At 45.6% G+C, this 26120-nt stretch overlaps 1 protein-coding gene across 1 annotated transcript; it reads right to left on the bottom strand.

The window, feature by feature from the left end:
- Positions 1 to 71: 71 nt before the first annotated feature.
- Positions 72 to 26067, bottom strand: LOC115133541 (protein Shroom2-like). The gene is given in 11 exon segments (XM_029666837.2): positions 72 to 1752; positions 1989 to 2261; positions 4212 to 4383; positions 5789 to 6379; positions 7137 to 7726; positions 7728 to 7860; positions 8385 to 8464; positions 8674 to 11296; positions 11620 to 11742; positions 23698 to 23846; positions 25268 to 26067. Coding segments are annotated over 11 exon segments (5217 nt in total). The 5' UTR covers positions 25478 to 26067; the 3' UTR covers positions 72 to 1479.
- Positions 26068 to 26120: the final 53 nt, after the last annotated feature.

Below are 26120 nucleotides of genomic sequence, written 5' to 3'. Positions count from 1 at the left end.
CTTAAAATCCTGCCATTTCTTGGCTTAGTCATTGTTGTTATGGCCATTGGCCAGTCGGGTAATAAGCTCACAAACACCAAGACCTTCAGTCATACTGTTTATTGTCTTCAAATTGATGTGAGAGTACAATGCATGTATGGTTATACAAAGCATGGACATACAAATCCTTTAGTGTTCACAGTGGCAGACGCACAGGCACAACGTCAGGTTGAGATAGGTCCCTAAACAGGAGATAGGTCCCTAAACAGGGGAATTATGGGACTATAAAAAGTGCTAATTCGGTCTTTGATTTTAAGATACATTTATTGGTAAATTGCACCTTCTGCTTTTAACCCAACTCCTCCAAAAGGAAGCTGAAAATACACATGCATGTTTTAGAGTGGTGCAGGGGTCTGCCACACTGGGCACCCAGGGAGATGTTGTTGTGGGGGAGGGGGTTAAGTGCCTTGCTCAAGGGCAAAATGGCATGCAATGGCATCTAGGATTTGATTCCAGCAACTGGCAACCCTCTGGTTTCCTGGCTCACCTCTATAACCAGGTTACCTGCTGCCCAGAACAGATTTCAAACCTTTAATGACCTTTTTATACTTTTGGAATTAAAAAAAGACCAGTAACCCATCAACCCCAGCACATGAGTAAGAAATAAACATTGTCAAGGAATACTATACTATTGTACGGGAAGTGGGGCCTGAGAACAAGATTGGTTGAAAACGTACATCTGTGCTGTAGCTATTAGTGGTGTGTGTAATATGATGAAAGACAAGTACTGTTTGGGCAAATATGAAAACAACTTTAGACTTCTCAACCAAACCAGCACTGTCCCATTGAGGAAAAACCCTGTTAATGATCTAATTATAAAACCTATACTTCACAATAAGAATGTGTATATATCATTTGTATTGTAATTAACTACAACGTAAGTTTATAGGGGAGTTTACCTGAAACGTCAAGTCATCTGTAAATATTTAAAAGGCTACAATAAATTACTAAAATCATCTTTCAAACACGCATTATATAAAACAGACGGTCCGCCTCGTCTTGAGAATCATTTGAGAGCATAGACCTCACCAACATCCCTGAATCAAACACGTTTCATCGATCTTAATGAATTTCCTCGAAGGAGCTACTTTAAATCCAGAAACGGGGTGTTTCTTCAGCACAGAAAAACAGCTCCTGTCTGTACTGTGGAACTGAAATGTAACAGGCTTCAAGTCAGTCAGTCAACGACCACAAAGCACACAGAGAATCCTCCATCATATCCAAGTCCAACAGCACCTCTGAGGCCCTCTAGTGGCCAGTCTGTGTCAGTACACCACATTACCTGTGTGGCCATTGTCAGAAGGAATAGACTAAATGAGACCCCTGGGACGTCCCAACTGATGTCACCCTATTGAAGTTGACAGGTTAAGGTAGGGGTTAATGTTAGGGTAGGGGTTAAGGGATCGACGTCCCAAGGAACTCGGATTGCACTAGCAATCGTCAGAACAGCAGCCTCTGCTCCAACAATAAACTATCCAGCAGACATTTCAGCTGCTCCTCTCCCAGTTTGATCTTGTCGTCCAGCTTGCGCTGCTCGATGATGAGGGCTGACTTCATCTTGACAAAGTGCTGGTAGTCTGCCAGGCTCTCGTGGCTGAGGTGAGCAGCCATGATGCTGTAAACCAGGCGCTCCCGCCGGTCAAGGTTCTCCTTGAGCTCTTTGGCGTCTTCGTGTTGTCTGATCAACAGCTTCCTCTTCTCTGACAGGGTGCGCTGAGAGAGGGAGGGCAGACAGAGTGGGCAGATCAGTAGGAGGGATACTAAAAAAAAATGCAGGCAAGCAACTTCCTGATTAACTTACAGTACACACATCAATTAATGTTGAACATGAATATTGTAAGTTGGTAAATGCATCCCTTTAGCCTGGTGTGTAATACCATCTAATCCTGCCTCACAAGCAGCATGGGGAGTGAGCAATGTCTTGCCTTAACCTCCACCCTAACCCCTACCTTCTCTTCCGGTGTGGTGTCTTCCTCCAGACTGTTGAGCGCGTTCTCCACCCTGGCCAGTCGGCCGGACAGGGAGAGCAGCAAACTGACCACCTTGTCCAGATCTCCCACGAACATCCTGAACTTGTCCAGCTCGTTGGGCTTGCAGACCCTCTGCACCACGGCCTCCACCTCGTCCCCCAGAGAGTTGTTATCGTGGAGGTCCTCCTGAAGGTTCTCCCTGGCCTCGCGCAGCACCTGCAGCTTCTTACCCAGGCTGTCAATCAGCTCTTGCTGTGGGGAGAAAGACAGGGACGGACGAGGAGATGACATTCAAGAGAGCCATTTCACATACTGGATAGTACTTGAAGCCCTATCAGACCTGCCCAACTTAGAGTACCAGAAAATTGGAGATTCAACTTGTGCGCATAGCACAGGCCAAATTGCCTCTTCAACCTCAAGAGGCTGAAGAAATTCGGCTTGTCACAGAAAGCACTCACAAACTTCTACAGATGCACAATCGAGAGCATCCTGTCGGGCTGTATCACCGCCTGGTACGGCAACTGCTCCGCCCACAACCGTAAGGCTCTCCAGAGGGTAGTGAGGTCTGCACAACGCATCACCGGGGGCAAACTACCTGCCCTCCAGGACACCTACACCACCCGATGTCACAGGAAGGCCATAAAGATCATCAAGGACAACAACCACCCGAGCCACTGCCTGTTCACCTCGCTATCATCCAGAAGGCGAGGTCAGTACAGGTGCATCAAAGCAGGGACCGAGAGACTGAAAAACAGCTTCTATCTCAAGGCCATCAAACTGTTAAACAGCCACCACTAATATTGAGTGGCTGCTGCCAACATACTGACTCAACTCCAGCCACTTTAATAATGGAAATTAATGTAAAAATGTATCACTAGCCACTTTAAACAATGCCACTTAATATAATATAATGTTTACATACCCTACATTACTCATCTCATATGTATATGTATATACTGTACTCTATAGCATCTACTGCATCTTTATGTAATACATGTATCACTAGCCACTTTAAACTATACCACTTTATGTTTATATACCCTACATTACTCATCTCATATGTATATACTGTACTCGATACCATCTACTGCATCTTGCCTATGCCGTTCTGTACCATCACTCATTCATATATCTTTATGTACATATTCTTTATCCCCTTACACTTGTGTGTATAAGGAAAGTAGTACTGGAATTGTTAGGTTAGATTACTCGTTGGTTATTACTGCATTGTCGGAACTAGAAGCACAAGCATTTCGCTACACTCGCATTAACATCTGCTAACCATGTGTATGTGAAAAATAAAATTTGAACTGCTGACACTTCACAGCCCACTGAACATCCATCTTATGTTCGCTAACGTTAGCTTGAAACAATTAGTGTTCACCTTCCCACAACACACGGAGTCGAAAAGGGATTTGTCCATGTGTTTACGTACAGCTGACAGTCTTCAAACTCAGCATCATAACAAACAGGAGGGGCAGACACCGGGTAGCTACGTCCAATAATGATGTATTCATCTGCATGTCTGTTGACACAAACTCTGTACACGTCTGTGTGTTGCAGCTCGAGAATCGGGATGTTAGATTTACTCAGTGGATTTATTTTTATTCAAATGTATAAAATCAGGCCCTATTAATTTCTGCATACTTTTAACTTAGATCTCATACCCATGTACATGGACAGGTAATTGCATAGTTGGTAAGCTAAATGCGTGCATGTTGGCAGGTCTGCATTATTCCCAAATCCTGGTCCTGGAGAACTGCAGAACAGCAGGTTTTTGTCTTGGCTCAGCATTCAACTAATCAAAGTTATGAAGATCAGTTGAATCGGGTATTACGACGAAATCTGCAGTCCTGTGACTCTCCAGGAGCTGGATTGATGATCAGTGATTGATATGGCATGAAACAGTCAGTAATAATAATATATTTTATATTTATTGTCACATACACCAGACAGCCACAGTGAAATGTGTGGTTTTAGAGCAGGGCTCTTCAATCTTGTTCCTGGACAGCTACCGTCCTGTAGGTTCTCACTCCAACCTTAATCTAGCAGACCTGATTCAACAATTAGCTGGTTGATTAGATGAAATCAGGTTAGTTACAACTGGGGTTGGAGCAAAACCCTACCGGAGGATAGCTCTCCAGGAACTGGGTTGGAGAAACCGGTTTTACAGGGTCAGTATACTACGCTGTGTCTCTGTACCTTCTTGCTGGCCAGGTCGATGTCCAGTTCGTCCTCGGAGTCTTCCTCCAGCTCCTCCTCCTGCATGTCCTTCATCTTGTTGAGCAGCTCAGCCTTGGGGGCAGATGTACTGTAGTAGGTGGAGCTGGTCACCAGGGCCCCTGTGGCAGCAGACACGCCACCCTCCTCTCTCCTGGAAGGGATGGAGACAGACAGAAAGCAGAGGGTTATTTAACCAATAAGGCCCAAGGATATATGGTATATGGCTAATATACCACGCCTAAGGGCTGTTCTTAAGCACAACACGAAGCGGAGTCCCCGGATACAGCCATATACTCCAGACGTGCCTTATTGCTATTATAAACCGGTTACCAACATAAATATAAAAGTCATTTTGCGTCATTATTATCTGATACACACGTCGGGAATTCTGTTTTAGCCAATCAGCATCTAGGAGCCAAACTACTGTGGCAGACCAGGGGGTTTGGTCAAGACGTTTACCCAGACCAGACACGGACAGAGAAGGATTAGCTCAGTTTCAAGAGTTTATTTAAATAATAGATAAAAAAGAAAAGGATAGGTCTCCCCCATGAGACCCTCTCCGGGATAGCATCATCGGGGTTCTGAGTCTGGCTGTATCCTGTCGGGCACAAAACTCAACTCCATCTTGTTACCTCAACTGTCAATAACACGGGAGTCCTTCCTTCCTTCCTTCCTTCCTTCCTTCCTTCCTTCCTTCCTTCCTTCCTTCCTTCCTTCCTTCCTTCCTTCCTTCCTTCCTTCCTTCCTTCCTTCCTTCCTTCCTTCCTTCCTCTGTGCTGCCCTTCTGGCAGCTTTATGGGCCTCGCACAGCTGGTGAGCAATCCGCCCCTGATTACTCACCAGCTCCCAATCAACCCCAATTAGTCCTGGCCGGAAAGCCCGTCGAGACCTGGCACGTCCAGCAGATGGAGCCATCGCCTCGTGATGTATACTCCATCTGTTACCAGGCCTCGACGAGTCTCCCCCTGGTGGCTGACCTGCTGTACGCCACACTACCCAGTATAGAACTCTGGTTATTAGTACTGTATATTCCCTATGTAGTGCAATACTACTGAGAAGAAAGTAGGCAATAGGATGTCATGTGAAATGCAGGAGGTGACAGCTCAGTATTCACGGGGCCAGAGCAACTCCTACAGTTCTAAAATCTCAGAGAGGTCGGTTCAAATTGTAGGTAAAATGGAAGGTCTGTGCCCCTCTTCCATTGTATTCAGTTGTAGTCTGTGGTTTAATAAAGCGCCAACAGGGGGCATCTGTGTAAAGTGTTTAGAACTGAAATAAAGTGTTTTTGTCATGTATACATTTCCCTCTACTCATCCTCTCAATGGAAAGAAATATAAAAACACAACACCATAATGTGTTGTTTTTTTAAACTCATCTGAACAAACACCTCTGAAGTGGGAGAGGAAGTCAGTCTGATAAAAACACAATTACAACAAAAATACACAGCACCATGTGTGATTATCTAGATGATGTTATGACTACCAGTAAATGCTCAGTTCATTTGTTCATAAATGTTATAATTCTGCACTGCCAGATCCCATTCCCAGTCAGCTCACCTGTCATCCGTGCCCCTGGGCGGCAAACACTGTTTGGGGGAGACTTTCCTCCTCTGGTGCCCCCCATCCAAGATCTGCTCCCCCTGGGGGAAGATCCCCCCCATCAGATCCATGGTGGTCTTCATCTTACTCTGGTCCAAGATGTCCACCAGGGACTTATCCTTGTCCATGATGTCTCTGGCCAGCTCCTCTCTCTTCACATCTTCCTCCGAATTACTCTTCGGAGGCTGCTGGGGACCCATGACGGCGGTACCGGAGGGGCCGTTGGTCTGACACCGCCCAGGGGACAGGGCCTCTTCTGGGGCTACAGTGAGGGTTGGGTCCCTGGGGGGACTCTGGGGCCCATGGCGTGTGTAGGGGGTGTAGGCACGGAACAGGGAGTAGGGCTGCGGCTCAGGGGAGGGCAGGCTGGTCGGTAAGGGCGGGGGAAAGTCGGGCCCCTCTGAAACTCCAGGGGCCCCATTTCTCTCGCTGTGCAGCAGGTACTGGCGGCTCTCCCTCTCTGTGGTGCTCTCAGCATGGACGATCTTCACAGGGACCTTCTTCCCTACACTGCTCATCTCCATCACAGCGTTGGTCCTGTTCTCTGGCCTGTAGAGACAACAGTAACTCGTCTTAACTTACAGCGATCAAATGTATTATGAGAAAAATGAGTGATAGATGTTGTCACTTAAAAATGACACAAATGATTGTTATGAACACATTCTGTAACCTTTAGTCTCCTTTCCAGCTCAGTTTACTGAAACAGAAATAGGACTTTATGCCAGGAGTGAGTCACATTTACCACATCTACCATTTACAAGCTTACAGTCCATGTTACTGTCTGACAGTGGACAGGTTGAGTCAATGGTAATTAGAGGGATGGAACGGCGCCGTCGACTGAAAGGTCATGCAGTCAGTCAATCATATGACCAAATAAGATGACAGCCTTCTGTCGCCAGGCTTAATGTCCTGGCTACTGTAGCAAGAATACTGTGTGTGCCCCAATGCTGAGCAGCTGAAACCAAATCATTGGGAAATGGATCATAGGAAAAACCATTCTGCATTCTGGTCTGTGGCACATCATACCATGTAATTCCAAACAATCTACCATAGCCTCCTCTATCATAGCCTCCTCTACTACGACAAAGACATGAGACTTCAAATCGCGCTGCCTCGCGCTACAGAATCAGGAGAGAGGTTCCTGCAACTAGGGGCCGTTCTGGCTCGGACAAGGCTTACTTACTGTAAGTAAAGCAACACAGGACAGGGCAACAATCCCCAGTTTGTTACGTAAGGCTGTACAGTAGGTTGAGGGGGAGCTGAGGAGACGGGCATAAGAACGCCAGTTAAGCTGCTTAGCGCTTACCTGCTCTGGGCTTCATCCTGCACAGACACAGAGACAGGGGGCTGGTCCGTCAACCTCTGTGGAGCAAACTGAGGAGAGGGAGAACTAGTCCCACCTGAGGAGGGAACCGTCAGACTGGCAGGCTGGTAGGAGAATAAAGGAGAGTGGGAAGAGGGGGAGGGTGGCGGCTCTAGTGTTGAATCAGCTGCTCCCTCCTCCGTGCCCAGTCCAGCGGTTCTCCCAGGGGAGGGAGAGGGGAGCTGGGTGGAGCCCAAGGAGCAGGCTTGGTTTGGGGCAGGATCCAGCTCTGTGCCATGGGAGGAGCAGCTGCTACTGGATGATGGTTCAGCCTGATGGGTGCAAGGGCCAGGCAGGAATTCCTGGGAAGACAGTCCGTAGGTGGAGGATGTGGTTGAGGGGGTTTCCAGGCCTAGGAGAGGCCACTGTGGCATGATGATGAGGCCTGTATTCTGGGGCTTGGGAGCCGCCGTTGGAGGTGGTAGTGGTTGCTCAGACACAGAGCTGTGGGTGTGGTTGGAAGGGTACGCGGAGAGTTTGTGGCCGGGGTCCGCAGAGTCACATTTGTATCTGTGGTCAGAGGGGGTGAGGGAGAGGGAGGGGGGCGGGGGCGGCCACGTCTCTGCTGCTGTGTGGCTCTGTGTCGGTCAGTCTTGGAATAGACGGTTGTGGAGGCTGTGGGAAGTGGTGGAGCTGGGCTGGCTGCTCTTGGCTCTCGCTCGGCCCTCTGGCAAACAGAACAGGAGAGGCGAATATAAGACAACATACTCACACTAAGCACATATTCAACTGAAATGAGGAGCAGAGGTCTTTCTGAATTGATTTATTCACAAATTCAGCACTTACTGTACAATAAAATAAAGTAAATGAAAAGATCAACTAATCTCTGTAATAACGCCCAGGGAGCAGCGAGTGTGTTTACAACCTGATACCGGAGTTGAATGTGATAGCCTGAAACAGGATTGGTTTACACTTTTACCTGCAGCTTTACCTGGGCAGGGAAGTTCCCTCCCAAACCCTGATCACCTGATAACTACACCTGGGCTGAACTGGCATGCTCCCCACACTCCCTAACTCAAACTGATATTGCTATTATACTGTAGCACACACTCATGTACATGTGAGTGTCTGTTACTGCACCGTCAACAGATAACGATCACCTTGAAATGTGCTCCAACAATAGGTGGATAGGTTGTAACTGATCTGAGATCAGAAACTAGAGTAGAGAAGAGAATCATGTGGAATGCTCACCTGGTGGTGTAACTGCCTCCTTGCTGGTCCTGTCTATGGTCCAGAATTTCAACAGTCTCTCTCCATGGCACAGGGATCTTCTGAAAGAAAATGAAGAATACACTGAATTGCCATAATATAACCTTCTGCTAAAACAGCACTCTGGCCAGCTGGTTTAATGTTTAGACGATAGCACGTGGACTTTTATATCTTTAAACAAACTCATGCATGTCTGTGCTGATGCAAAAAGGAAGTCATGCAGATCACTTCACTACCGCTACACTAAGAATCACTCGATGGAAACCCTCACCTGTGTGTAGAAGTCTTGTGAGGGAGACGATCTGGACCTCTCGTGGACACAGACAGGCGTCTCCTCTGTTCCCTGGTCCAGGATGTCGTCAGCAGAGTGGTACCTCCCCTGGGTCTTTGTGTCTGAAGCCTTCCTCTGCATGTTCCAGGTGACCTGGTACTCGGTGAAGGTCCCCAGCCTCTGCTGCTCCAGTAGGGCCTGTCTGCCTGCGGGGCTGAGGGGGTCTGGGTATTTCTCCTGAGATTCTCCTGAGTGGGCTCTCCCTCTGGCCTTGCCCTCTCCGTGCTCCAAAGTGCTGGAGGTGGTGCTGGAGCTCTGCTGGCCTGACTTGTGGATGGTTGAGATGGGTCTGCAGAAGGCAGGTTTAGCAGCCATTTCAAAGATCTTCCGTCGATCTACAAACGGCTGTGCTGTTCCAACGGGACGTTCTCCCTCACCCTCCACTCCCAGCTTGTCGATCTTGTCTGGCTCGGAGAACGAGTGGACCCTCTTGTTCAGAGGGAAACGCTTGCGGCCGCCAATGCGGGAGACTATGTGTGAGTTGGGTTTGGTTAGCTGAGCCTCCGACCCTGACCCGGGAGGTTCTAGGTCTCTCCTCCTAAAGGACGTGGCCTGGAGGACCCTAGCCTGAGCCTCCTTGAGGTGGTCCTTGTAGGAGGAGGAAAAGGAGCCGTCGGAGGAGGTGGACTTCCACCCCCCCGGGTCTGTCTCCTCCTCTGGCTCCTCCGTCTCGCTGGGGCAGGTCAGGGTGGCAGCGCTCCGGCTTTTCTGCAGCTGGGCCCTCTTTAGCTGGATTTCGTTGCGGAGGGTGGTGGCGTATCGGTCGCTGCGTCTCGCCAGTTTGCCCGTTGCCGCGTTGTTTGTTAAAGCCTCCTGTATGGCGTGGTTGTTGTCTCCTCCGCCGTTGGATGGTGGTGGTGCCGTAGCGGAGTGAATCTTCTCCACCAGGATCCTACTCTCCTGGGCTAGAGAATGAAGCATTGGACTCCTACTCTCCTGGGCTAGAGAATGAAGCATTGGACTCCTACTCTCCTGGGCTAGAGAATGAAGCATTGGGCTCCTAATCTCCTGGGCTAGAGAATGAAGCATTGGGCTCCTAATCTCCTGGGCTAGGCTTCTACTCCCCTGAGCCAGACTGTGGAGAATGGGTGTCTTTTGAGAAGAGATCTTATGGTTCTCCTGAGAGACCCAAGGGTCTTCTCTCAGCGGTGCCGCCTTGTGGTCCTTGGGCGGACTGGGAGAGTAAGAGCTTCTAAGCTGGGCCTCTGTAGGTCTCTGGCCCTCACTCCTCCTCTCACTCTCCTCAGTGGTAGGTTTACCAGATGAGGAATTGGAGGCTGTGTGTTCGTAAAGCAGAACGTTGGCCGCTTTGACATTTCCGTTCCGCTCTTTGCTGTTGGCGTAAGGCGGCTGAGGATGATACTTGACCTTGTTGGTCTTGTGGGAGGAACTTGTGGAGCCCCTGTCGTTTGAGCCCTTAGCTAGCTCCATGTCAGCCATCCAGACCTCTGATTTGCTCTGTCTAACACGAGTCTCTGGCTGGCCTGGCTGCTTGGTTGTGATGCAGTAGTACCTGATGTGTCCTCCGCCGTCATAGTTCTGGTCGATGGTCGAGGTGGACAGGGACGTGGTGGAGGACCTCACGTGGTTCCGACTGTTACTCCGGTTGGTAGGGAGCTCCTGGAGGCTGTGGTAGTAGCTTCCGACGCTCTGCGGCTTCGGTGGATGTGGGGCGGATCTGGTCTGCAGGTAGAAAGTGCTTTCGTCGCTGTACTGCCGCTGGTGGTTGGGCAGGCAAGCGAAGGAAGACTGACTCTGTCTCACGTCTTGGCTAGACAGCGAGAACAGTTTGTTTGGGTTGCTGAGCTGGTTGTGGTTGTAGTCAGGTGCACCTGCAGCTATGTTTGGGTGGAGGAAGTATTTATTGTGAGGTGGAGGGTTGTAACTGCACCTGGGGTCTGGCCCATTCTCATTGTGAGAGATATGGTTGCCCCGGGCCCTGTAGCTGCTGTTCTCTAGGGCCTGTGGTGGAGCTCCAGGCCCCTCTGTGTAGGCTGGGTACACTTTGGTGGCAGCAAAGCTGTCATTGCGCAGGGGAGGAGGAGGAGGAGAGAGGGGGGCTGCTACCTTCCTCCTCTCTGGGACGTGCCACACAGGGCCTATGTGCGACCTGCCAGAGCCTGAGCTGGAGTAGCGGGAGCCAGGCTGCTCCTCTGGGACTGTCCTGGGGCTCTCGGAGCCTCCGTCCCCCTGGGGCAGCTGGAGGTACCGGCTGTGGCGCTGCTCACCCTGCCTTCCGACTTCACTGGTCTGAGTCTGGACCCCCTTATAGAACACGCTGCCCTCAGTCGCCTCAGTGTTGGTGAGGGCCAGAGCAGGCTCCGGGGGAGGGCTGGTAGAGGACAGGCAGCTGAAGGCTGATTCGCTCTTCCCACCAGACAATCCACCCCCAGAGAGAGGCTCAGTGCTGCGGTGGTACCTGCTGGGGGAGAGGCATCCTGGTGGGTAGGGGTGTGAGGGACGCTCTACTCTCTCCATATTCCCCACGGAGCTGAACTGGCTAGATAACTGGCGTAGATTCGAGTCGTGGTCCGCGCAGCTGGAAAGGTCTTTTGTGGATGCACTTGAAATCAATACAAGGAATTGTGTTAATAATCTGGTTAGCAGTAGCTAAATTAGATATCTATTAGGTATTATTAACCATTTATTATGCCTTTATTCAGTGTTTTCTTGTTCTTTGATAACTGACCTACTTGTATACAATGAGTGGAGATGAGAACCCCATGAGAATAATGGCCGCCCCTACCTCTGAGGAGATGGAGTAACCATAAACTCTCTGAATGTAGCGCAGACACATTCTCTAGGAACTGTGACGACCCTAACGGGCAGTGCCTGAGTAACATTGACACTAGGAGAAGGAGGTCATAGATTCTTCCAGCAGCTCACCTGACTTCATGTTTGACCTGCCACACAGGTGGAGGCTTGTTGTGACTCTCTGTGGGTTCGGGGTGGTCTTCTGTGAACTTGGAGGAGTGCCATGAATGGGGCCGGGAGACTGGTTCATTCCTCCTACAGAGAGAAGGTTAAGGAAAGCATGTTATTGAAACGCAACTAATTAAAAATAGAAGGTAGAAGAAAAAAACAATTCTTTCTCATTTCAGTCTCACCCCTTGAAGCGGTTCTTCCTGATATGCATGTTGGAGAGAGGTAACAAAAATATCTAATTCAGTAAAAAAAAAAAAAATGTTTTAAATAAACCAATGTAAAATAAACTACAAAAAAAATAATCTGATGTGGATTTTTATTTTTTTACATCCATTGTGTAGAAGATATGAACCAAAATAATGAAATATAGACCTAGACAGATACAAAGTGAAGCGTCCACTGAACAAATATGACACATGCACAAGGACCACAGACAACTACAGTACTATACGCCACGTAATGTTGGAAGCAGGATGCAATGTTTTCGATGTCACCCAGAGTGGGATTGGGTTCAAACATTGAAAGTCACAAGGGATCACTGAAGAATCGGTTTGGGATAGCTAGTGTACTGGAGGAGGTTGCTATTCCACAATACCTCATAGAGCTTCGTAATATCTTGGTGAGAAAGTTGCTGGCCACACGTTTGTCAGTTTCTGATTCTGACGGCGTGGTAGTATGTGAGACAATATCCACCATTTTCATTTTCCTGGGCATGCAGCAGAGGAACACATCAAACGTTGTAAGAATTCCAGGTCACTATCATTTTAGTCATTCAGCAGACGCTCTCATTCAGAGCGGCTTACATTAGTGAGCACATTCATTTTCATACTGGCCTACCAATTGAGCTACAAAGGACAGAAGATCCTCAGTATACTGTCAGCGACTGACCAACGAGAACAGTGCACCCCCTTCTGGCCAATAAGAAGATGTATACTTTATATTCATTGTATGGTATGTAACACGGGTGACAGACCTTCATAATCAGTAGTTCATTAGGTCAAATCTAAGAGGTTCGATGAATCAGTCCTCAAATGCAAGAGGAAACCACCATTGCAGTAGCAATCTATGAGAAATATCTGTTATTTAGAAGAACACTGAGACAGAATAGAAATGACCTTTAATAACATGGTCTGTCTGGGGGTCATCCCACTGCCATATGGCTGTACGACGACAGACAGAGAAAGATCCCATCCCTTGAGTGTAAACAGCATGGTGTTGTCGGGGGCTTAGCCTTTTGAATCAGTTAGAAAGATGAGATCAGTGGTTTCCCACTATGTCCAAGCTGGCGTCTGTTCAACACAAACCTGGGTTCAAATATTATTTGAAATATTTCAAATACATTTAGTGTTTGCTTCAGCCTGCCTGGAGTGCTGGGTGGGTGGGATTTGCACTTTTACAGCTATTCCATTGGTTCCATTGCGCCAGGAATGCTCAGTCAAGCCCAGATAATGAATGTGAAATTATATTAAATAGTATTTGAACCCAGGTATGGTCAAACAGGGCATTTTCAGTCCCTTTTCTTCCCCTGACAAACACCCAGTTGGCACGACCAGAATGTACTAGACAAGAGAAACACATTTTGGACTACAGATACTGTATAAGCATAAGGCTAAGAACCACCCACTCAAATCCTTAACCTCTCTGATCTACGATACAAGACTCCTACATTCCATCATGGGGCCAAAGGAATGTGAAGATCCATTTTGATTGGCAGTCAGCCCCACAGGAGCTCATTCTGAAGTGGGCCATCAACATTGGCAATCTTCCAAAAGTTCAGGCACTTGGCTCATGGAGTCAAGCTAATTTATGGGAGGGAGGCTGAGGGCAACCTGAGAAGCTCTCCTCCTCAATAAGAAGAAGCATAAAGACAGAGAGCGTCACACACACACTAAGACAGACCACGTAGGCACACACGCACATTGACACACACCCCCTCCCTTCCTCCTCCAGTCAGTCAGTGGTCCTGAGAGTGGTATGCTGCCCTAGCAGACCCCTACAGAGCTTACAATAGAAATGCAAATGGCTTTCTAGTCAGGAGTCCTTATTGTCAGGGTTACAGCTGAACTTCCACAGCTACCCAGAGGTGGGGGGGGGGTGGAGACGTTGGGGCTAGTTTCAGAAAATCCTCCTCCGGTTTCAGTGAAAACCACATTCGAAAACAAACAGTAGTGAAACTGACCCAATTGGGTGTGAATATCTAGGCTATGCGGGCAGCACGTGTGAAAAGTGTAACCTAAACTGTAGGCTTAGATAAAAACGGAATAAATCAAAAGGAAAGCTTTGTAAATACACATGGAGGGAATTCGCATTTCAAACTAAGAGATTTATTGAAACTAAAATGTTAAGTTGCTCGGCATGGAGTTGACACAGCATTGAGAGAGGGAAGTTCAATGAGCTTAATAAGAAGAAATCACAGAAAACTTACCAAAGAATTATCAATCTTGCTGTGGCATTTCAGATGCACTCTTTTGTTGTCAAGTTCTCTTTCAGCAAATAACAACGTCTCAGAGAGCACTGATAAAGCAGGCTGAAAATGACTGCTCCGCTCCTCAGAGCCTTTCTACGCCCTGCATTCCTTTGAGACACTTCAATGATTGACAAGGCACTTCTACAGACCCTGGTCAGATTTTACAGCTTCTTTAGTAAAGGAGCCATCTGTGCAAAGGAATTCTCCACATCCATAACTTCTGCTGCATCAGTCCAGTCACAGAGCTCTCAAACACAGAGATTGAGAGCTCTTCTACCCTGCTCTTCACACACACACTGACCGACACTTCATCCTGGTGTGGCTCCAACAAGTGTGTGTCCTCCCAGTGTTGTCGTCAATGGGATATTTCCTAGGGGATTGTGGGAATTTACCTCGGGAGGGGAGGGGCCAGGGTTATTGTCATGCCCAGTGTCCTTGCTGTAGATCAGTCTATGGGGCTTTCTCATTGGCTCACGGCCCATTAACCACTGGAGTGGAGTTGAAAAAGTAAGATTGCTTGCATGGTCAGTCAGCACACACACTCGATATCAGTCACGCACGGAATCCTGGCATGAGACAATCAACAGGGTTTCACCTAATTGCAGTTCGCTTGGACATGTAGATTCGTTTTAAACAGTTCCCATTCCAGAGGAATCTGTAAAGCCGATTTGAAGAAAGCATTACAAAAACAGGTCATTGGCAACCAACCATTGCGCACCACACAGTTGGGCATTGGGATGTGCGCTTTATCGTAGTGACGAGACAGAGATCTCCACTTGATTAACGGAGTCATAGGTCAGCTGACAATGGAGAGAAGAACATAGAAAAACAACTGATCGTACTCGCTCTTGTTAGTGAACACCGCAATGGCCCTGATGGCCGAAAGACAAGGCCAAGATAACTAAACTACTTGACTTCTCTATCCGAATGATATCAGTCATGGTGGAAAACACAGCAACTTGATACAGACGTGGAGCGGAGATGATTTAGTCCTGCAGTCAAAGAACAAGCATCATTGACAGGTACTCCACCATTACATTCCAGAATGGCGAGGGGTTGGCGGTTGATGCATGTAAACCAAACACTGCAAGTCCCTAGACACAAATCGACCCCCATTTAAAATAACAGCAAACATTTCTAAGAGAAGAGCTATTTTACGACTGGTTCAGATAACCAGTGAAGAACCAGAGACTCTAATAAAGGACGTAGAACAGTTGAATCACCACCACGCTGGACAGAAGAACCAAACCCAAACAGAATCAGGCAATGTGCCCTGCTATGCCCAGGTCCACTGAGCCCCACTGCCTGGCGCCTGCTTTTTAAAAATGGGGGCTGAATGAAACAAGCAACACAATAGAAAAAAAGTGCCTGCATAATCACTGCTGGGCTTATCGGCTAACGGCTGGATACAGAGAGGAGACCTCGGCATCAGGCTCCACGCCCACGTTACATGCCGTTCTGCTCCTACAGGGTTCAGATACCAGCCTGTAAAATAGTGGCTATAGCATGTGGCAGAGGGACGACGGTCAGTCCACTTTACCCTCATTCTATAAAAGACATCTGGAACAACAAAACTGATAGCCTAATAAGTCCTAACCCAGATCTGATAAAGTCACCCCCAAATATGTCAAGTGTCTGTCTCAGAGTAAATGCTTACTCTAGAGTAGAACACTTTGTCTTTGTGTGGGAGTGGAGGTAGAGGGGAGGGGAGGCCCTCGCTGTCACGTTAATGGTTCAGTGTTAATCCAGGGCTTTGCCTGAGGATGGGAGACTTCCTGCCTGACAAGAGTAAACACTATAGGATCTTCCTCTCCCTCCTCACATGTTTAGGTTGACTATACAATACCCCCTGAAGGACCATTTAACCACACAGCCCAATTCAATTAAAAGTTGAGGAAAAGTTGAAAAGACGTGCCTTTGTTTTATTTTGGCTGTCAGCAACCCCGTTTTCAAATCTGATCACGGAAGAAGACAAAACTAGGTGTGACATGGCCAGAATAAAACAATACAGACAATTGTCATTGTGCAGCAAGATACACCACCAAAAATGACTATTTTTGAAACACTAAGAGTCCTAAAAGATGATCTTTACAGCAGATAAAGGTTCAGTGCCCTCCTTGTCCTGTTAGTCTCACTTCTAGATAACTCTTTATCACTAAAGTGAATAACAGAAAAGCGTACCTGAAATTATGTCTTCAGTGAATTTCTACCCTCAATCCAGGCATATCAAGGGAGATACAATAGCAACCACCCCCAGAGCCTGGCTGTCCTCATTTGACTACACTGCCTTCCCAAAGCAGAGCTAATGAAAACAATGAGCTCTAGTGAGACAACCTATCCCAACTAGCAATGTCAACTCACCTAGGCAACATGGAACATTCCACTTTCCAAACCAAGCGGGGGGAGGCTAAATCTACAACACATTCAAAAAAAATTAAAAAGGAGAGTTAATACAGTAAAAGACGATCTATCCAGATACTCCAAACTATGGAGTCTACACCAGAAATAAAGCATATTATTTTACACTGGTTCGTATAGGATTTGCATAAGATTTTTTACATTGTTTACTACTTTGCCCTCTCTAAGCTGAGTGAGTCCATGCCTGTGGCTTTACAAGTTGTAATAGGATTCAGGCATTAAGACTCCGGAGCCAGTCAGCAGGGACCTTGTATGATGTTATGAGGCATGAGTTTATACTAAATTACTGTAAACATATTTAATTGGATTCAGATTATATTTTTTTATAATTTTTATGCAAGTCTATGCCTCAAGTGTGGCCTACTATACTACAACACACGAACAGAAAAAACATGTTTATAAGAACACAAAAACCCCAGAGAGAAATTTGACAACATATAAAAAAACATTCAGATTTTCATAGAGCACTGGGAGTTACGTGAATTCACTAGGCTTATATTACATACAAAAAAAGCAATTTCGTCCACTAGATGGCATGTTGTTGTGCCTCATCTACTGATCCCATCTTTTCTGCAGTTGTTTGTTCTGGTTAGCAGCAGGGAGTGTGGAAGACCAGATCCCGGAGAGATGAAATCACATTAACAGCGGAATACAACACAGAGGTGTGAACGTCTGATTGAGGAAATTCAATACTGGATGCCTAAATAAAAATCAGGGTTGATCCATCATTGGCCCCCATTCAAATCCAGAGGGGGTTCACAAAGAATTCACCTAAGAATACTCTGCATGCCTTCTAGACCAGCATATGGTCATTAGCTAGTTACTGGTGGTGCCAAAGCGCAGCGGGTTGGCAGTTTGGCCATGGTCTATTCACACACACAGTGGTCTTTTCACACACAGGGGCCCTGCCTGTTGAGTGGTGACAGTCCCCTACCACCACCAGCTGTCTCGGTCTATCTACATCAGGGACAGTCAACGACACAGCCACAGCCAGGCAGCTAGACCAGCCAGCTAGGAACCTGGAATTCAGACAAAGCCCCTGGGACAGAGCGCTGGTTGGCCCTGGCTCCCCAAACAATGGCCCTAACTGGCCCTCTTTGTGTGATTGACAGGGTGCACTCACATGGAAAATGGTTCCCCTTTTGTTCTGTGGTCCCGTCTCTAATGGTGTCATAGGCTAGCTAGTGTATCACACACGTTTGTGGTCGACTGATAAACTAGAGGACAGCCTCAAATGACGCTATGGTTCATCATTGATTTACGTAAACTGGGGTTTACTTTCAATTGCCAAGTCATTTCAGAAAACCTTGGCATTGAAAGGGTAACATTCCTGAGTGATGAATGAGTCATAATGAGGAAGGGTTTGACCTGTTGTGGGGCAGTCGGAGCTGAAAGTCAATGATCAAGGGTCTGTCAATGGGATTTAAAAGTGTAAGAAGCATACGGGAAACAGAACCGATGGGTGTCTCTGGACAGAGTGATGTCTGATGATGACAGAGAGTCGAGGTAAAGTGGGCTAAAGGTCTCCCATGTTTCGAAACTTGGCATATATCTCGCTCTCTCTGCCCCTACCCTCGCCCCCTACACCCCAGATCCTCCTCTGTGCCATTTAAGAGTCATTATCTAACCTGAAATAACAACCATGACACAGAGAGAGAGAGAGAGAAGTCTGGAGAATGGGTCCATTGTCTTCCTCAGCCAATGAGAAGTGAGGCCCAGTCAGTCTCTAAAGGACATGCAGCCCCCCTGCCTAAGTCATGACATGGGCAGTATATTTCTGCTGTGTACAACCTAGTTGCATTCCAAATTACACCCTATTCCCTATATAGTGCACTACTTTTGACCAGAGCACTATAGGCCCTCGTTAAAAGTATTGCACTATAGAATAGGTTGCCATTTGGGATACAACCCCAGACAGCCAGCCAGAGGAGCATGAGAAAAACCACAACACTGGGGCCGTAAAAGTCTGGCTTTTCTAGTGTAAATATACACTCCAAGGCACTAGATAGTGTTGCATGGTGTACTGAAAGTTCTGTACTTTTTCAATATTAGAACATGAAAAATGGTTTGGTACTAGAATTTGTTATTTTCGGTACTTCTGTCAAATATCAGCGCAGCCAAACCAAACGAGTGTGCTAGCATACACCCTTAAAAGACTAGAAAAAAAGCGACAATAGTACTGTTTCTCCATTTTGAGACGGCAGAAATGTGTCATTCATTTGATTGGGGGAGGGGGGGGGGGGTCCAAAGAGAGCTTTGTCGCGCAATTTTACATCTATTTTTCTGTGAAATAATTTGCATGAAAACGAGTCATCTCTCTTTGTTGTTATTCGAAGACTTTATTGAAGAATCCCTACAGTTGACCAATCGCCAACGAAGGGGCGTAGACTTCAGCTCCGAACTTGCCTCCAGAAAAAAATGTTGTGCACCGAACGGCCTTTAAAAAAACAATTTAAATAAGAACTTGCCGAAGTCCAAAACATCACAAAATGTCATCATAATAAATGCACGAACTCTACCGAACGGTTTCGGCTGTGAAGCATGCAGACGCCTTTATAACGCGAGCCCACCGTGTCTGCTCTATAGCCTGCACTGGGAGTCTGGGCTGTTCGCTCATGTTAGCGCCCCACTCATGATGCATAGAAGTTAACACACTTAAATAATGTGACACGGCATGTTGAAACGGTTAATAACTGATTCACAAAACAATCTCCATACAGGCTACAACACTTTACAATGCAAGAAGAAACCAGTAGCTCCCAGCTTTGACGGATAACTACACTTTCTAGCTTACAGCTGAAGCTAACGTCAATTCACTGCTCTCTGGTCCTTTGTTTGAGGAATCATAATGCAAAATATGCCGATTTCAAAGCAGATTGCCACCTAAACTTAAATGTTTGTGGCATGTGTGTGTGTGAGAGAGAGAATAGGGCTCTGATGGCCGCCCCCACTCTTGCCTAATGAATGACGTCATTACTGGTTAAAGAGACTTTTAAAGAGCACTTTAATAAAATAAGTCACTTCGATGCAAATGTTGTTCATCAGCACAATAAATGGAAGGGAAACAGATTGTCATCTGTAGCCCGATGAAATCAGCCATAACAAGCTAAATCTGGATTTGCCCAGTTTATCAAGAGATTTTCCATTCAAATAAATTGTTATGTTGTCAGAAAGTCAAATTGATTGTAATTATTGTATAATTTATTAATTAATGCATACATGGCCATCTCTGAGAAATTGACAATTCTGTGACTTTGGCTAAAATAGCTTGTTTAAAATTTTAAAAAAGTGGTATTGTTTTGGAATTGTTCTGGTATAGAGTATCATGATAGTATAGAGTAGGGTTGTGCCGAGTAGTCGGACAAAATGAGTATCGCAACAGATATGGGAAATGTTCCTGATACAATTATGATCCCAGTATTTTTTGTTATTATCCGTGATCTAAATATATATATTTGGGTGGCAGCACGCATCTTTCAATTAAGTGCAAGGTGCTCGGTGGTCTAAATAACTCAACTGGCTAGTTTGCCTGTCTGTGAAGTAAAGGTCGACCGATTAATCGGAATGGCCGATTAATTGGTATTAATTAGTATTTTTGAACACCGATTTGGCCTTTATTTATCTTTAATTAACTAGGCAAGTCAGTTAAGAACACATTCTTATTTTTAATGACGGCCTAGGAACAGTGGGTTAACTGCCTTGTTCATGGGCAGAACGACAGATTTTTACCTTTTTACCTTACCTTAACCTCGTTTTTGCAACCTTCCGGTTACTAGTCCAACGCTCGAACCACCTGCCTTACATTGCACCCCATGAGGAGCCTACGTGGCAGACTGACTACCTGTTATGCGAGGGCAGCAAGAAGCCAAGGTAAGTTGCTAGTTGGCATTAAACATATTTTTTTTAATCAATCTTTACATAATCCCGAGTTAAACTAGTAATATCAACCATGTGTAGTTATCTAGTGTGTCCTGCGTTGCATATAGTCGATGCGGTGTCTGTTAATTTCTCATCGAATCACAGCCTACTTCGCCAAATGGGTGATGATTTAGCACGGTCGTTGCACCAAACCTAACCATAAACATCAATGCCTTTCTTAAAATCAATACACAAGTATATATTTTTAAACCTGCATATTTAGTTAATATTGCCTGCTAACATAAATTTCTTATAATTAGAGAAATTGTGTCACTTCTCTTGCGTTCCGTGCAAGCAGTCAGGGTATATGCAGCAGTTTGGGCTGCCTGGCTTGTTGCGAACTGTGTGAAGTCCATTTATTCCTAACAAAGACCGTTATTAACTTGCCAGAATTGTACATAATTATGACATAACATTGAAGGTTGTCGAAAGTACCTGCAATATTTAGACTTAGGGATGCCACCCGTTAGATAAAATACGGAACGGTTCCGTTTTTCACTGAAAGAATAAACGTTTTGTTTTCGAAATGATAGTTTCCGGATTCGACCATATTAATGACCAAAGGCTCGTATTTCTGTGTGTTATTATGTTATAATTAAGTCTATGATAGAGCAGTCTCACTGAGCGATGGTAGGCAGCAGCAGGCTCGTAAGCATTCATTCAAACAGCACTTTCGTGCGTTTGCCAGCAGCTCTTCACAATGCTTCAAGCATTGAGCTGTTTATGACTTCAAGCCTATCAACTCCCGAGATTAGGCTGGTGTAACCGATGTGAAATGGCTAGCTAGTTAGCGGGGTGCACGCTAATAGCGTTTCAATCTGTGACTTCACTCGCTCTGAGACTTGGAGTAGTTGTTCCCCTTGTGGAGCGATGGGTGACGATGCTTCGAGGGTGGTTGTTGTCGATGCGTTCCTGGTTCGAGCCCAGGTAGGTGTGACTGAGTGACAGCAAACTTTTCTGCCTGTTGCAAGTTGAGGAAACAGACACACTTGATTGGTCTATAAACGTCCAGGGAGATAAGTAGATGTCAAAATACCTAGGCATATTAAAACACTTCAGTTTATGCCGATTAACTGTCAATTTACAGACACGATTAGGAATGAGTATGGCCAGGTCGGCACACCACTAGTATCGAGTATTGTGATACTAAGCCTAGTATGGAAGTCAACATTCTGGTGACAACACTACTAGATGTACACTCTCACAGGCCTAGACACCTCCACCCATCCTCCCACAGCTTTAAACCGTGTATCTGCTTTTCCTTCTTCACATGTCACCCATCGGTGGTTGTTTAACAGCGTTTGGAGATCAGACAATACATTTTACACTTAAGTCATTTAGCAGATGTTCTTATCCAGAGCGACTTACAGTAAGTAAGTCATATCATATTTTGTGTGTACTTGTCCCCCATGGGAATCGAACCCACAACCCTGGCGTTGCAAGTGCCAAGCTCTACCAACTGAGCCACAATGAGATTTCACACATCACATCCCACCCCGTGCTCTAAGCCTCGCATTCGCTATTGAGCAGTCTAGTCGTAAATGAATGAAAAAGATATTTGCTGGCATTGACACTCACACCTACCAGAGAATGTGTTTTATGAACACGCCACGAAGTTCAGAGCATTCCTTCCCCTATAGGGCGGTCTTCAATATTCTCTACATTGCCTTCCTCTCACTGTTGTGTGAAGAGGTTAGTTTGCTCACATAATTTAAAAGGAATGTACTGCATCCCTTCCCTGTTGGGTAGATATCATAGATATCTGTAAAAAATGTACCTTCACACTTCTTTACTAAGCCTAGTAAATATCACGGATGAAAGAGTGTAAAAAAAAAAAAAAAAGTGAAGTTCGTACCTAGTCCTAATGTAACCATAACAAGCTGTGGCCCTGCCCTTCGTGGTTTAGTAACGATCAGTTAGCATTCCACTCTTCCAGCTCAAACTAAGGTACACTGTACTTTATGACCAAGCAATATTCTATAAATGACATGTGTCTAGTATAATGACAGTCCTGTCTCTGCATGTCAGTGGTTAGAGTTGCACCAATATACAGTCCCTGAGGCCATAAACATTGTCTTCACAAATACAGTACTAGTCAAAAGTTGGTTTGGGCTTAGTGGGACTATCGTTTGTTTTTCAACAGGACAATGACCCAAAACACACCTCCAGGCTGAGTACGGGCTATTTGACTAATTAGGATAATGATGGAGTGCTGCATCAGATGACCTGGCCTCCACAATCACCTGATCTCAACCCAATTGAGATTGTTTGGAATGAGTTGGACCACAGAGTGAAGGAAAAGCAGCCAACAAGGAACTCCTTCAAGACTGTTGGAAAAACATTCCAGGTGAAGCTGGTTGAGAGAATGCCAAGAGTGTGCCAAGCTGTCATCAAGGCAAAGGGTGGCTACTTAGAAGAATCTAAAATATATTGATTTGTTTAACACTTTTTTGGTTACTAAATGATTCCATATGTGTCATTTCATAGTTGAGATGTCTTCACTATTATTCTACAATGTAGAAAATAGTACAAATAAAGGAGTGGAGGTCATAAGGTGAATGCACCAATTTGTAAGTCGCTCTGGATAAGAGCGTCTGCTAAATGACTTAAATGTAAATGTAATGAAACCCATAGAATGAGTAGGTGTGTCTAAACTTTGGCTGGTACTGTACATAAAATATTCCCACCTGTTAACAATCCCTAACAAAGGGCAATGTGTGACTGTAGCACCAATTACAACTGCAGCCTCGTTGCTTTACGTTTAATCCCAGCAGGTCAAAGTGGGTGAACTGATACACCTCCAGCTGGATCTGAAATTCCCTTTCTGAATGCACCGACTACATTACACAGGACTCCTCGTTTCCAAGATAGTGTCTTTGTGGGTTAAGGTTAGCTTGTTTGACACTTTGCAGACACTTGAGTCCAGAGTGAAAGTCATTTGTACAAAAAAACATTCTTCCTGATATGCCCAACTCTTGTGTGCTGCATTTGGTATTGTGTGCCAGTTTTGGATAAAACAATATATTAATGTAGATCCATCCGTAAGTTTAATGTATACAATTTTAAACACAGGGCACTTCTTCTCAGCACAATGGGAGAGATGGTACGCAACAATCACTCTACGATAGTACCCATTGACACATACTGTATTCTTATTCAATGTCTGTCATATTCAATTCAATAGAAATGTATTGTGCCTGGGTGTAAGGGCAATTTAGTTGCAGCTCATAGCCCACCTTCTGACGACCAGGGCGAGGGTCTTGTGGGAGCTTTTGACCAGACAGATGGCCTCCTGTCTGGATCCACTGATGGGAACTGTGTTGATGTTGACGATCTCATCTCCCACCTGCAGGCTGACGGTCGCCGCCTTGCTGCCCTCCTCCACCTGAATCACGCAACAGGAATGTTTAATTAAAGGTGTTAATAAGTAGTTTATACATCATTAATAAAACAGCTATAACTTACTGGGGCAAATTGAGATTTTGGGACTGTTAACATTTCTGAAGTGAAGAGTATAAGAAAACAATTGCACACAGATAGTGTTGGCAGGGGAAAAGGGGCCCAGTCAAGGGATGCTGTCTGATAGTTATGTGGATAAAAGAACATGTTACAGACTTAATGTCTCATTAGTGAAGTATATTTTAATAACAGTTCACTTTCCATAGTTCATCAGTTTAGAAGAATATCACATTCCATCCACAGACTGTGTTGACAGGACCCTCTCTTCAACCCTGCCATGCTGGCATTGAGTCAACTTCATTAAAAATGGTTCTATCATATCCACCCTTCCAAATCCCTTCTCTCCAGCCCAGTCAACGTTCAGAGGGGGACTAGCCTACTACTGACAAGCAAATGGAGCAAGTCACAAAGTTATACGAGATGTATGCTTTTGTAAATTATATCAATCTAACATTAACAGGATGGATTGTTATTTTGTGTAGCTTCTGAAAGTGACGAAGAGCTGGAGAACACAAGCAATATAGCGTAAACCCAATCCTTGTAAGAGTTGGTGGTCAGTGACCATGGGTCAGATCAGAGTCCATTGTGTCCATCCTGCACTGGAAGAATTATACTGTGGCAACCTGAGAGCACTGATTTTTTTTAAATGGAAGCATAAGCAACTTGAAAACAGTTGGAGCAGACTTGTTGCACATTCCATCACTTATTCTCTACACATACAGGAGTACAGGAGAGGGGAATGGAAACAGAATGGAGAATAGAAATGGAAATGGATGGAAACAAACTGTTTCCTCATTCTGTTGGAGAGCAGCATTGACTGAGCCAATCCTGGTCAGCCACTGCCAAACACACATTATCTTCACTTCTGCATTCCTAAATGGTTCCTGGTACTGCTTTGATGAGCATGGAAGACAGACAGCAACCCCCCCCCCCCCCCCCAGAAGTTCAAAGGTGAAAATATGCAACACATCAAATGCATAAAGGTGTGGGAACAGCCCCAACAATTTCTGGACTGAGAAAACATGGGAGTGTTGGATGAAACACACACAGTTAACCAATCAGGAAACTACAGTGATGTTCCAGTGTTTAATCCCACACTGCCTTATTTTCATATCAGGGGAAACAGGAAAGGTGAAACCAATCCATGACAGTGGAGAAATAATTACATTTAAAATTAGTTTTATTTGCATGATTGATCTATGGTACTTGTTATTGTTGTTTATTTGCACATCGGTTGTTAACTAGTGTGGCTAAAGTTAAGTCAATAAGGGTTCTCTGTATTTCTCGTTCTTCATCATAGATAGATAGATAGATAGATAGTAGATAGATAGATAGATAGATAGATACCTTGGTTATGAGCAGTGGTTCTCGGTGCTCCAGACCCCCTTTCAGAGTGAACCCCCATGGTGCCCCACCAAATAGCAGGACATCCACAAATCTATATTCAACATCACCCTGAATCCCGTTCCCGACACCCGTGAATCTGTCCGCGTCTAGGAAGGCTTTGACTTCTCTGGCTGACATCCTTAACTCGCTTCTGTAGTCGACGACGTCCATAGTGTTGAAGAGGGATGGGAACTCTTGACAATCAGAAGTTCCCGATTAGACCCCCGTTTTATTTCACAAGAGAATGATCAACTAACTAGTCACTATAATTTGCTGTCATATGTGAACACCTGCCATACTCCATACACGATCATGAGTTTAGTTGATAAATAACGACTACCCTCAGCTTGTACAGTTGTAGTTTATCCTGGTAAGACGGCGAATCGATATAATCAATTGTCCTCTTTCTTTCTTTATGTTTTCCATCACAGACATCTTTACCCCGTCACTCACAGTAACCAACGGTGACGGAAAAACATAGGCCTACCCTCCTCTCCAAGTGTGCCTATTCAACAGGCATAAATTGATACCTCACGCATCGTTTTCATCCAGCTGGCTTCTCTTAAGCAGACAACAATTCAAAGTTTTGACCCGTCTGAAAAAGACATGGTTAATGTTTTAGAAAGCAAAAAATATATACTAAATCAAATAGTTTAGGCAAACCTATTTGAGGAGAACAGGAAAAGAATACGAAGTCAAGTGAAAATCCAGTGTTGAAGGTCTGCACTGGACAGGCACCTGAGACGAGACACCTGCATAGACAGAAATAGTAATGGCGTCTTTTTGTAGGCACTATAATCCGCCATGGTTCGTT

This window comes from Oncorhynchus nerka, linkage group LG2 (genome assembly GCF_034236695.1).
Source record: "Oncorhynchus nerka isolate Pitt River linkage group LG2, Oner_Uvic_2.0, whole genome shotgun sequence".
Lineage (NCBI taxonomy): Eukaryota > Metazoa > Chordata > Actinopteri > Salmoniformes > Salmonidae > Oncorhynchus > Oncorhynchus nerka.
This window is presented reverse-complemented; position numbering and strand designations above follow the sequence as displayed.